Below are 12,609 nucleotides of genomic sequence, written 5' to 3'. Positions count from 1 at the left end.
GAATAAATCATATCTAAAATGTACAAAATATGATGAGTCTGTACTTGTGATCTATCACTCCATTCATATTTTTTGGATTTGCATATACAGGGTGACTCAAAAAAATTAATGAATGCGTAAATATATTTTATTGATTTAATCAGGAACTACAAAACCGAATGCTCTGAAATCTTGCAGATGTTTTAAGGTCATAAAGAGCATAATAAATGTTTAGTCAAAATATATTTACTTATCCCCTCCAAAAACTTGATGACGTCAGCTTAAAAGTTCGTGGAATAAATCATATCTAAAATGTACAAAATATGATGAGTCTGTACTTGTGATCTATCACTCCATTCATATTTTTTGGATTTGCATATACAGGGTGACTCAAAAAAATTAATGAATGCGTAAATATATTTTATTGATTTAATCAGGAACTACAAAACCGAATGCTCTGAAATCTTGCAGATGTTTTAAGGCTATAAAGAGCATCATAAATGTTTACTCAAAAAATATTTGCTTATCCCCTCCAAAAACTTGATGACGTCAGCTCAAAAGTTTGTGGAATAAATCATATCTAAAATGTACAAAATATGATGAGTCCGTACTTGTGATCTATCACTCCATTCATATTTTTTGGATTTCTATATACAGGGTGACTCCAAAAAATTAATGAATGCGTGAATATATTTTATTGAGTTAATCAAGAACTACAAAACCGAATGCTTTGAAATCTTGCAGATAGTTTAAGGTTATAAAGAGCATCATAAATCTTTAGTCAGAATATAGTTGGTTATCCCCTCCAAAAACTTGTTGACGTCAGCTCAAAAGTTTGCCGAATAAATCCTATCTAGAATATACAAAATATGATGTACTTGTAATTTATCATTCCATTCATATTTTTTGAATTTGCATATACCGGGTAACTCAAAAAAAAATATATGAAATCTACTGCGAAAAAAAACACAATAGGCATGCAGTCGTCACGTTTCCAACAGCGAGGGAAGTACTGGCTAAACTCTTTAGACCAATTTTTTGGATTTGCATATACAGGGTGACTCAAAAAAATTAATGAATGCGTAAATATATTTTATTGATTTAATCAGGAACTACAAAACCGAATGCTCTGAAATCTTGCAGATGTTTTAAGGTCATAAAGAGCATAATAAATGTTTAGTCAAAATATATTTGCTTATCCCCTCCAAAAACTTGATGACGTCAGCTCGAAAGTTTGCCGAATAAATCATATCTAAAATGTACAAAATATGATGAGCCTGTACTTGTCATTTATCACTCCATTCATATTTTTTGGATTTGCATATACAGAGTGACTCAAAAAAATTAATGAATGCGTAAATATATTTTATTGATTTAATCAGGAACTACAAAACCGAATTCTTTGAAATCCACTGCGAAAAAAAACATAATAGGCATGCAGTCGTCACATTTCCGACAGCGAGGGAAGTACTGTCTAAACTCTTTAGACCAATTTTTTGTCTTTTGTTATCTTATTTCTTGTTCGTGTTTGGTCTACAATATGACAGACAAACGTTTGAGTTCCCGTGCCCAGGACATCGTGTCCAACTTTATAGAGTATTTTGCTCTTGAGAAGGAAAACGGTGGTCCTTTAATCTCATTAAATGGTACAGAACGAGTAAGTAAGTAAAAACCACTTGAAGGTTCATGGTTAATAATTTCGCTCAAATTTTTAGCGAGTTGCAGATGCTCTAGGCGTTAGTCGCTAAACGGTTTCGAAGATTAAAACTCGAAAAGAAAGACTCGGCGTCCTTCCCAGTCCGGCAAAATCACGACCCAATCGGAAAGCACCGAAACCAAAAGACCTGCCTGAGCTTACACATTTGTGTCATGTTGACGTTATGAACATTATCATCTTTTTGACTAATTACTACAAAGTAACAGTTATTAGTTCGGACTAGAGACCCTAGATATACTTTGGAAAAGAGTTGTGACACGGACATTTTCTGTCTCTATCTTTATTACATGACGGTCAGTTATGAAATAGCTATAGTGATTGCCGTCTTTATCTAATTTAGTGATTTAGTTTCAAAAACTTCAAAAGAAATTTATAGGTTAAGTTACATTTTCAAGCAGTGGCGTAGTGCTCCAAATAGTTTCTTTGAAATTTTGTTAACAGTACCGACACTGACAGTACCTTATATTTAAGAAGAAGTGTTATGCGGTTAAGTACTTCTTACAATTTGCGACTGGCATCGCTGGTAAAACAGAAAAATACGGAATACCTAATCATACTAATTTACACTTTATAAGATTACCTATATCACAATTTGCAGTTAAGTTTAAACACCATTCTGTACTTAGGTACTATCGTTGTTCCCAGCTAAGATCTGGAGAGTGTATCACATTGCCAGTATCTAATCGTTTTGCTTCTGGTCAAAACAACATTTTGTAATTTAACGAACGGCACCGTGGTAAGAAATTTGAAGCATGTTTAGTAGGTTCTCTATCTACTACTCTATGATAAACAGTGTTTTTACAACGTCCTCACATTTCCATCATGAATATTTGCTCTGATATGTAGAATAATCTCAGTAGAAATATATAGATTCATGTACCTCTATATTAAATAAAACTTACAAGTTAAAATTTGTTACATCTTTTAATTAAAATAACAATGAAAAAAATTGCTTCCATCGTAAGCTTACACCTCCTAACATAAAAAACAAAACATAGGTAGCGACTTCATTTAAATTTGTTAATGTTGTTTCCCAAAAGTAATGAGGAACGTCGACGGTATTCTTTACCTGGATTGATTGCTGCTTGGCCTAAAAATAAACAATAATCTCTTTCCTAATCGTTAAAATTTTGAATTTTGATTGTTAAATAGGTAAAAATTTCATGTAAAATTCCTGGTAAAAACGGTATGTGCTGAATTTTACGGCATAGGGTTCCACTTTGAAGGTAACGGAAAATTTATATTCAAAAGATATAGTTATGTCCTGATGTTCCACAGACAAATTTTTGTTTTAATAATAATCTATTGTTTTCTAAACTTGAAATTTTTGCTTTCAAAACATTAATTTCTTTTTCAGCACCCCGCGTTATTTTTTCTTGTAACTTTTTTCATTTGCAGTTTTTTGATGAAGTTGTCTTTTTCGAAAATAGTCTGGTGAACTTCATCAATAACATTTTTTTTTGCCAAGAACCGGTCATTTTACGTAAATTCAGCCACATTTTGAATTGTTGGAATTGCGTTCTCACATATTTTGCATTCACTTGAAATATAAAATTCTCTTTTTTGAAGTGAACCTGTTGACCAAGGATTAGATGGAAAATACAATTTCGGACAACAACCTAGCAAATGTAAGCCCTTTTGCCAATTTTTCAAGATGGATATTGCATCTCTTCTTTCCATTTGTTAAGTAATATCTTGTTTTCGGGGCCTTTAAACAATGAGAAACCATTTGCTTCTGTATTTCTACAGTTTCGTACACAACAGACGACGACTATTCTCTTCCACGTCTATGTACTAAATGGCAATTACAAACTGTCAAAACATGACAAAAAAGGCATCCGTAGCCAGCATAGTAAAATAAAATTTACCATTAATTTTGACGTTTCGTGTCACAACTCTTTTCCAAAGTATATCTAGGGTCTCTAGTTCGGACGTTAGCTTTTGGTCACGTGTGTAAAAAGATATATGAATCCAACTATAATAATCATATCACTTGTTATATTATAACTGACTATATAACACGTGTAGAGTTGCACAGTTTTTTATTAAGAAGTAATGACTTCTTACACACTGATTTTGATAGAATTGCCAGAAGTAGAGTTAGTGCTACATACTGGGGTCAAAAATTTTATAATAAACTGCCAATCCACGTAAAAACTCATAATTATTTTAGTTAATTCAAAAACACTGTCAAAAAGTTTCTGCGCACAAAAAGTTACTATTCTTATCATGAATTTAAAATGATGTGATTGTAATTAAATAATGTGTCACTTTATATATAATATCTGTAAGAAATGACGTCTGCAAGCATTTATTGTTTTTATGTAAAAACACAAATATGTTAATATTATTATTATTATTAATATTAATATTAGAAGTAACCCTAAATCACATTTTTGTTCAACATTCAGTGATGTATCATACTTTGCTTAGGCTACAACATGCACCTTTTTTTGGACAACGATATTCAAGTTTCCTTTAAAATGTTACCTTAATGTTCCACCACTGATGCTTGTTTTCATTTGGACAAACTGTTTATATGTCTGGACGCGACGATCATTCCGCCTATGAGCAAATAACGCAGTATACGTTAATCTTGTAAAGTTTCCTGGAGAGAATTTTATGCATTCATTAATGAATCACACTTCAGTTTTGTTTATTACATCAAGTGCATTGATTGATGTATCGTACCAATAATAATGGAAAAATATGAAGGCTTTGTAAATCACATGGATAACTACAGTTTACTCATTAGTTGCATAAATAACTCTTGTATTAACTTGTAAGGGTTCACATCAAAAAAAAAATTGGTCTAAAGAGTTTAGCCAGTACTTCCCTCGCTGTTGGAAACGTGACGACTGCATGCCTATTGTGTTTTTTTTCGCAGTAGATTTCATATATTTTTTTTTGAGTTACCCGGTATATGCAAATTCAAAAAATATGAATGGAATGATAAATTACAAGTACAGACTCATCATATTTTGTATATTCTAGATAGGATTTATTCGGCAAACTTTTGAGCTGACGTCAACAAGTTTTTGGAGGGGATAACCAACTATATTCTGACTAAAGATTTATGATGCTCTTTATAACCTTAAAATATCTGCAAGATTTGAAAGCATTCGGTTTTGTAGTTCTTGATTAACTCAATAAAATATATTCACGCATTCATTAATTTTTTGGAGTCACCCTGTATATAGAAATCCAAAAAATATGAATGGAGTGATAGATCACAAGTACGGACTCATCATATTTTGTACATTTTAGATATGATTTATTCCACAAACTTTTGAGCTGACGTCATCAAGTTTTTGGAGGGGATAAGCAAATATTTTTTGAGTAAACATTTATGATGCTCTTTATAGCCTTAAAACATCTGCAAGATTTCAGAGCATTCGGTTTTGTAGTTCCTGATTAAATCAATAAAATATATTTACGCATTCATTAATTTTTTTGAGTCACCCTGTATATGCAAATCCAAAAAATATGAATGGAGTGATAGATCACAAGTACAGACTCATCATATTTTGTACATTTTAGATATGATTTATTCCACGAACTTTTAAGCTGACGTCATCAAGTTTTTGGAGGGGATAAGTAAATATATTTTGACTAAACATTTATTATGCTCTTTATGACCTTAAAACATCTGCAAGATTTCAGAGCATTCGGTTTTGTAGTTCCTGATTAAATCAATAAAATATATTTACGCATTCATTAATTTTTTTGAGTCACCCTGTATATGCAAATCCAAAAAATATGAATGGAGTGATAGATCACAAGTACGGACTCATCATATTTTGTACATTTTAGATATGATTTATTCCACAAACTTTTGAGCTGACGTCATCAAGTTTTTGGAGGGGATAAGCAAATATTTTTTGAGTAAACATTTATGATGCTCTTTATAGCCTTAAAACATCTGCAAGATTTCAGAGCATTCGGTTTTGTAGTTCCTGATTAAATCAATAAAATATATTTACGCATTCATTAATTTTTTTGAGTCACCCTGTATATGCAAATCCAAAAAATATGAATGGAGTGATAGATCACAAGTACAGACTCATCATATTTTGTACATTTTAGATATGATTTATTCCACGAACTTTTAAGCTGACGTCATCAAGTTTTTGGAGGGGATAAGTAAATATTTTTTGACTAAAGATTTATGATGCTCTTTATAGCCTTAAAACATCTGCAACATTTCAAAGCATTCTGGTTAGCAGATTAAAAATTAAATTTCAAAATATTGTTTTATAATTTTGATTTTTTTTCCAAAAATCTGGACGTTTCGGGTGAAATGTCGATTCAGAGTTGTAAACTACATGTGTAGGACTATGTTATTTTATACAATTGAAAACCCATTTACTATGTACAATTTTGAAGTGACGTCATCGCATTAGTGGTGGGGATGATTAGACAAATTTTGGTTAGCGTTTTACCATCTACATGATATTCTTAATATAAGTACAAAATTTCACAACAATCGGTCGAGTACTTTCGGAGATTATCTGTCTAATAAAAATCCGGGACAACAGACGGACAGACGGACAGACGGACGGACAGACGGACAGACGGACAGACGGACGGACAGACGGACAGACGGACAGACGGACAGACGGACAGACGGACAGACGGACAGACAGACGGAAATGGGAGACCTATTTCTTCGTCTTCTAGGGGTCATGAAAGATCGAGAAAACGTAAAAGTAGAGAGTCGACCGACGGACTCGATTACAATACTTCCGTTGCTTACGCTCGGGAAGTAAAAAAAATTCGCATATTCAAATTTTATAGTTTTTATAAAAAGCTGAAATTGTTTTCTTGTAGGTACTTTAAGCGCGAGAGGAGTTGTGTCGAAATAACCTTCGACCGATTATTCTTTAGATAATTTGGTATAAGGAAAACGTCCTCACCCAGTAAACACGAAACATTTATGAAACATTACGAAACATCCCAAACGCGTATAATTTGAAACGTTCCAGTGTAACATTTCATAAACAAACGTGCAACCTAAATAGAAACGTTTCAGGCACATTTTTGCTGAAACGTTTCTCAAACGTTCCTCTTGAGACGCATTTAAAACATTCTTCAGAGCGCTTGCGCACTGCAATTTTGACAGAGGAGTATTTTGTTATTGCGCATCGTGCTAGAACGACGGATTCCCGCGAAACGTTCGTGTTTTGTGAAAAAATAAGTACCATAAAGGTTCTTGAATCGGTATTAGTTTATCGTATTAACGTATAATAACCTACTGTATATTAAAGGTACTATTTTTATTAGTACATCATATGTATATGTGATTTGCGTAGTTGTAGCGTCAACATATATGTCGGAACAACATGTCGCAAGAGGAAAAAGAATTACTTGAAGAAAGGCATGTAAGTAGCTTATTCTCTAATCGAACAAATAAACTTGTGGTCAGTAAACGGCATCTCCGAAGATTAGTACGTAACAATATTTGCAAGCCATACACCCACGGATCCACAAAGAGTACAAGTACTGATTTAAAATTAAGTAGCCAAATTTGCAGTGTAAAACACCAAAATAAATTCAACGTGCAATTGTGTAATCATCTTGATCCCGCAAAAAATATTCCATCGGCAAATTGTTACAGTATTGCTGTTGCCTCATCCGTTGATGACACGTATTGTGAACGTCGGCGATTTTCGCCGCCGCAGAAATCAACACAAGAAATAAATAGCTTCACATCTGACTTTACTCTTAATAATGAATTGCCATTTCTTGACACTCATGAAAATCCAGCTCATGAACGCCCGAATAATACTTTCGTGAATGATATTCGTAATTGGATACTTCAATACCGAACATTGCTCTCTCAACAAGCTATTAATGATTTGCTGCAAATTTTAAGACAAGGTGGTTACAATTTACCCAAAAACGCTAGAACTCTATTGCAAACGCCCAGATCATGTAATATTATTGATGTACTTGAAGGACATTATTATCACTTCGGGGTTGCGCGTGGAATTTTAAATAATTTAACTGATGTCCAGACAGTAAAAGAGAACGATATTTTAAAACTCAGTTTAAACATAGATGGGTTGCCACTGACTAAAAGCTCTACTAGTCAATTTTGGCCCATATTATTATCAATAGAGTCAAGATTATCGCCTCCATTTATTTGTGGAATATATCACGGTATGAAAAAACCAAGCGATGTTAGTCAGTTCTTAAATGAATTTGTCCAAGAATTCAAATTTTTAGAGCTAAATGGTTTAGAGGTTGGCAAAACAAAAATTTTTCCTAGGATTTCTAAGATTATCTGCGATGCTCCTGCCAAGGCATTCATTTTAGGTGTCAAGGGTCACACAGGCTACCATGGTTGTACGAAATGTATTGATCAAGGCGAGTACATAAATGGCAGAGTAACTTTTCAGAGTTTGGTTTCTCCGTTGCGCACAGATGATTCCTTCAAAAACAAAGAAGATGATGATTTTCATTTGTATAATAGTCCACTTGAAAATTTAAACGTAGGGCTTGTTAGTAACGTATGTTTGGACTACATGCATCTTGTGTGCTTAGGTGTGATGAAACGGCTAGTACTTTTTTGGGTGAAAGGTAAAAAAGATGTTAGAATTCCTGACTCGAAAATGGCCATTTTATCTAAAAACATCTTGAAGCTTAAAAAAGTTATACCTATAGAATTTGCAAGAACTCCTAGAAGTCTTCTCGAAGTCGATCGTTTTAAAGCAACAGAATTTAGACAACTGTTGCTGTATACAGGACCAATAATATTAAAGGATGTTTTACCCCGAGACAAATTTTTACATTTCATGTCGTTACACACGGCTATTCGTTTTCTGTGTTCACCTGAATTGTATCTTAAATATAACAACTCAGCTTGTGATTTATTACGTTATTTTGTAAAAAATTTTGGTGCATTATATGGGAAGGAATTTGTTTCTTATAATGTACACAATTTAATACATTTGCCAAATGACTGCTTGCTTCATGGTAATTTGGATGAATTTAGCGCTTTCAAATATGAGAATTATTTATACAATATTAAAAAAATGGTCAAAACTTCACGTCGACCATTACAACAAATTGTTTGCAGGCTGACCGAAAGACTACAATTAAATGAGAAGACTGGTGTCAGTTATCCCCAACTAGAATATGAAGTAGAAAATCAACTGAATGAAAATATTACATGCTTTAAGAAATTAAAGTTGAAAAATTTTCAAATTATAATAAATGACAAAGATAACTTTGTCCTTTTAAGTGATAACAGTATATTTTGTGTCAAGTATATTGCTAAAAATTTCAACAATAACATTTTTCTTTATGGCAAAAAATTATATCCGCTATCATCATTGTACACTGAACCTTGCAATTCTCAAGAATTTTTTAATATAGTAACAACACAAAACCATTTATCTCAAGATTTGTGTAAGATACAGTGTGACGATATTAAACAAAAATGCCTGAAGTATATCATCAATGAAGAAACGTTGGTTTTTATACCACTATTGCATAACGAGAAACAATAAATCACGTTCATCAGGTTCGTACTTGTTAATCTAATTATCTTTTAATTATAAATTTATTTTGTATAAGACGAAACTGGTGTGTATGCAGTAAAAAATTATGAACTAAAATTTGTACTGGTGTCACGAAAAACTAGGGCAGCTATTTATAACATACTGTTGTAATATTTTAGAAAATTTTAAGCAGCATCACTAAGGTTGTAAAGTCTTTGTGATTTTACGGTTAACCATATATGCTTTTGCTGTTATTTATTAAGTATTTGTAAAAAGTATATTGGCCGAAGTTTATTTAAGGCATAAATAAAATTAATTACATTTTTAATACCAGCTAAAATTTCATAATGCTGATGAAAGAAATAGTTTTTACGCTAACAATTCCTACTTACAGTAGTCTTATCATTATAATTATCGTTTTAGTCTTCGTTTCTTTTTATTTGATTTGCTACTTAGATCAGCCCAGAAGTAAAACTACGATTGTGGGATATTTACTTACAACTAATAATATTTAAACATCATTCGTACAGCAATTGGTGTTTCATCAGAAATGGAAATAATCATTATAGCACTAAAATAGTGCTTGTTCTCTCTCGTTAATTTGTCGTTCCAGTGGACTGTTGTTGAATTCACCAAGGACGACGATTATCGGGAAATATCCTGCATTCCCAACAATTGGGTCTTCAGCAAAAACGACGAAGTATTTTCGTTTTGGCCGAAGAGGAATATACGAAAACATATCAAAAATGCAACTCCCCCAGAAAAGCAATGGGACGTTTGGCCGGCAAGGGTAATGCTTAAAAATAGCGGTATGCATATTTTTTCGCGTTGTTACGTACTGTTTTTAACATTTTAATTATAGTATCATATAAGGAAGCTATTTCCTTTGAGAAAAAAAATGAAAAGGTAACTGAGTCAGAGGGAGAAGAAGTTCGTTCCAAGAAACGCAAACGAAAGGCAATTTGTCTTAAGGATTTTATAACTGATGTACTAGAAGAAGAGGAAGATGATCAAATTCCACCTCCGCCAAAAATTATTAAAGGTAAAATAGTACATAAAGTTTAAGTATGTCGCTTTAATTTTTATATTGTGTGGAAAAAACCGTTTGTGTTTCAGCACCACCTTCGCCAGCTACGACAGTGCCTTCACGATCCCTAAATGATATTTGTATGTTAAAAACGAAGTGTGTTGTGTAATTTTTTATGTTTCATGATTTTAGTATCTGCCAAATCCTATGGTGACATTGCCACTACTTCTGGTGATACTTGTACGATAGATGACTAATAGAGTACGGTGCCAATCAATAAATTTCGGACACTAATGTCATTTCATTGTCATGAGTCTAATTTAACTACATGCAAATTTTGACGTGACAGTAAATTTGAAGTCCGAAATTTATTCGCCGGCCTTGTACATCTAATCGTTCATTTATATATTTGTTGTTCTGTTTTAGTATCAGTAAGAAGCTTGGAACGTAATAATAATGATTCACCTGCGACCTGTACGTAGATTACAATATCAAAACGTCGTACTTTAAGTTTTTAATTTTGTAGTATCGTTAGGTTCAGAAGTTAATACTTCTCCACAAGACTCCTTAATCATTACTGAACCATGTAATGTTGATGGTAAGTTTAAATAAAATTGAAACTGAAAATTACACATAGCTATTATATTTGTAGATCAAATTGTAGACAAACTAAATGAAATTATAAGAAAAACCACTCGGGTAGAAATTATGGTGAAAAGATTATTACAAAAAATTAGTAATGATCCTACACATACCCCATTACATAATACTGACAGTATTAGTAATACATGTATACAACCTTTTACAAAGTACCGGCTGTTATGTGAATACGAAGAAAGATTAAAATCTGGCGAGGACGCCAGAAAAGAACTGGTAAATATGCAATATCTAATGTGTTCATACGTATATATTTAAAATTTAAATCAAATAATTAGGACAACATTTTCCGCTTATGTGGAGGCAACTCCACTAAAGAAAATATAAAAAGGGGTTTGCGCCGCATATTTGATGATAAATTGGCTCGTAAATGCTCTTGGCTGGGTAGAAAAAATAATTTTCAAGTGTCTAACTTGATCATTATGGATGTACTAAAAAGTAATAATATGTATGTGTTTATTATTTTTATTGATTTAAAGTACATTTTAGATGCAGTTCGAAAAAATTTTCCGTTATTAACCGACAAAATATTTGAATTAACTGTTTCTACATGGCTGAGACAAGCAAATCTTCGCTTCACGAGAAAACTTGAGAAATAGTTGTATGTATAACTTTAACTTCCTGTCAGTATTTTTTTATATTTTTTGTATTTTGTTTTATTTTAACTGTGCACTTTGTAAGTTACTTTTGTTTAAAATTACCATATCATATATGTAATAAATACATATTCCAAAAAATTGAGTAGTATTATTCAGTGTTTATTTTATTTATTAAAAGAATTTTTTATTTAGTTATTTATGTATGTTTGTGGATTTAATGAATTCTACTAAAAGATATTAAAAAATAATATTTTGTTGAGGTCGTGATAAAAGAAGCCCGTATTTCGAACCCCAAACCAAATTTCAGTAGGTAAGTATATATGATAATATAATCCACATACACATATGTATATATGTCTAGTATTAAATTATAGCATAGCTATTAAAAATACACAGGTATTAATTTGTTGGTGAAACATTCTTGATACCTAAAAAGATGTTTTATACAAGATGTTTCAAAGCTGTTTTAAAAGCGTTTCACATGAAATGTTTCAAAGAGGTTTCACATGAAACGTTCCAAATGAAACATAATAAGGGTAGGACATTTTTGGTTGCCGGGATGTTCCAGAAATGTGTCCAGGCTCTGTGAGAAACGTTTCATGTTTCTGAATGATTGTTTTTGACACATTTCAGACACATAAAAAGGTTTATTGGGCACAGTTTACACTTTTAGCCGAACTTATTTGCCGTTAAAAAATTTAAAATGTCATCTTATTTAGTTTTAATGACGAAATGTGAACAATTTTTCACTGAAGGAATTCGTACATATTAAAGTTATCAAAATTGGGAATTCAAAATTTACGGCAGATGTACTACATTCTGCGATATCTGAGAATGTGTAAATATTAATATTTCTTCCTTACAACTTTTGACAGATATCAGAGGATAAACGTTTAAAACTTTACACTGCTGGGTTGTAAAACGACGCTGATTTCAACATTAGTCTTCGACTTTAGCCAGCATTATAGATTATAGGGTTGAATTGACGCACTATAACATGCTGACTAAAACAGCTGGTGAGTAATTATTATGTAGTGAGGGGAACCACTGCTCATATTTCCAAATACGAGACGATGATCCTATTTTAATTATTGTTAATGACTATACGACGGTGCATTCATTTTC

At 32.2% G+C, this 12,609-nt stretch overlaps 1 protein-coding gene across 4 annotated transcripts; it reads left to right on the top strand.

The window, feature by feature from the left end:
• The first annotated feature begins 6,686 nt into the window (after positions 1 to 6,686).
• Positions 6,687 to 11,612, top strand: LOC135132722 (uncharacterized). Of its 4 annotated transcripts, none has more exons than XM_064060906.1 (11): positions 6,688 to 6,963; positions 7,009 to 7,077; positions 9,815 to 10,010; positions 10,064 to 10,243; positions 10,318 to 10,368; positions 10,421 to 10,468; positions 10,655 to 10,702; positions 10,755 to 10,826; positions 10,881 to 11,101; positions 11,164 to 11,323; positions 11,381 to 11,612. In XM_064060906.1, exons 2-11 carry the CDS (start codon positions 7,039 to 7,041, stop codon positions 11,482 to 11,484), a joined length of 1,119 nt encoding a protein of 372 aa, XP_063916976.1. In that variant the 5' UTR covers positions 6,688 to 6,963; positions 7,009 to 7,038; the 3' UTR covers positions 11,485 to 11,612. The 4 variants fall into 4 exon arrangements, with proteins under 4 accessions (XP_063916978.1, XP_063916976.1, XP_063916977.1 ...); XM_064060907.1 differs by having other exon boundaries at positions 11,365 to 11,612; XM_064060905.1 differs by having other exon boundaries at positions 6,689 to 6,963; positions 11,375 to 11,611.
• Positions 11,613 to 12,609: the final 997 nt, after the last annotated feature.

The sequence above is a fragment of the Zophobas morio genome, unplaced genomic scaffold (assembly GCF_036711695.1).
Source record: "Zophobas morio isolate AGI-343-1 ecotype UQ-CSIRO unplaced genomic scaffold, CSIRO_AGI_Zmor_V1 ptg000021l, whole genome shotgun sequence".
Lineage (NCBI taxonomy): Eukaryota > Metazoa > Arthropoda > Insecta > Coleoptera > Tenebrionidae > Zophobas > Zophobas morio.
This window is presented reverse-complemented; position numbering and strand designations above follow the sequence as displayed.

Excerpts from the sequence above, each read along its gene's own strand:
- LOC135132722 (XM_064060905.1), top strand. The coding sequence starts at position 7,039 with ATGTCGCAAGAGGAAAAAGAATTACTTGAAGAAAGGCAT. Across the intron at positions 10,244-10,317 it reads TCCGCCAAAAATTATTAAAG|CACCACCTTCGCCAGCTACG; the intron begins GTAAAATAGTAC and ends TTTGTGTTTCAG. Across the intron at positions 10,469-10,654 it reads CACTACTTCTGGTGATACTT|TATCAGTAAGAAGCTTGGAA; the intron begins GTACGATAGATG and ends GTTCTGTTTTAG.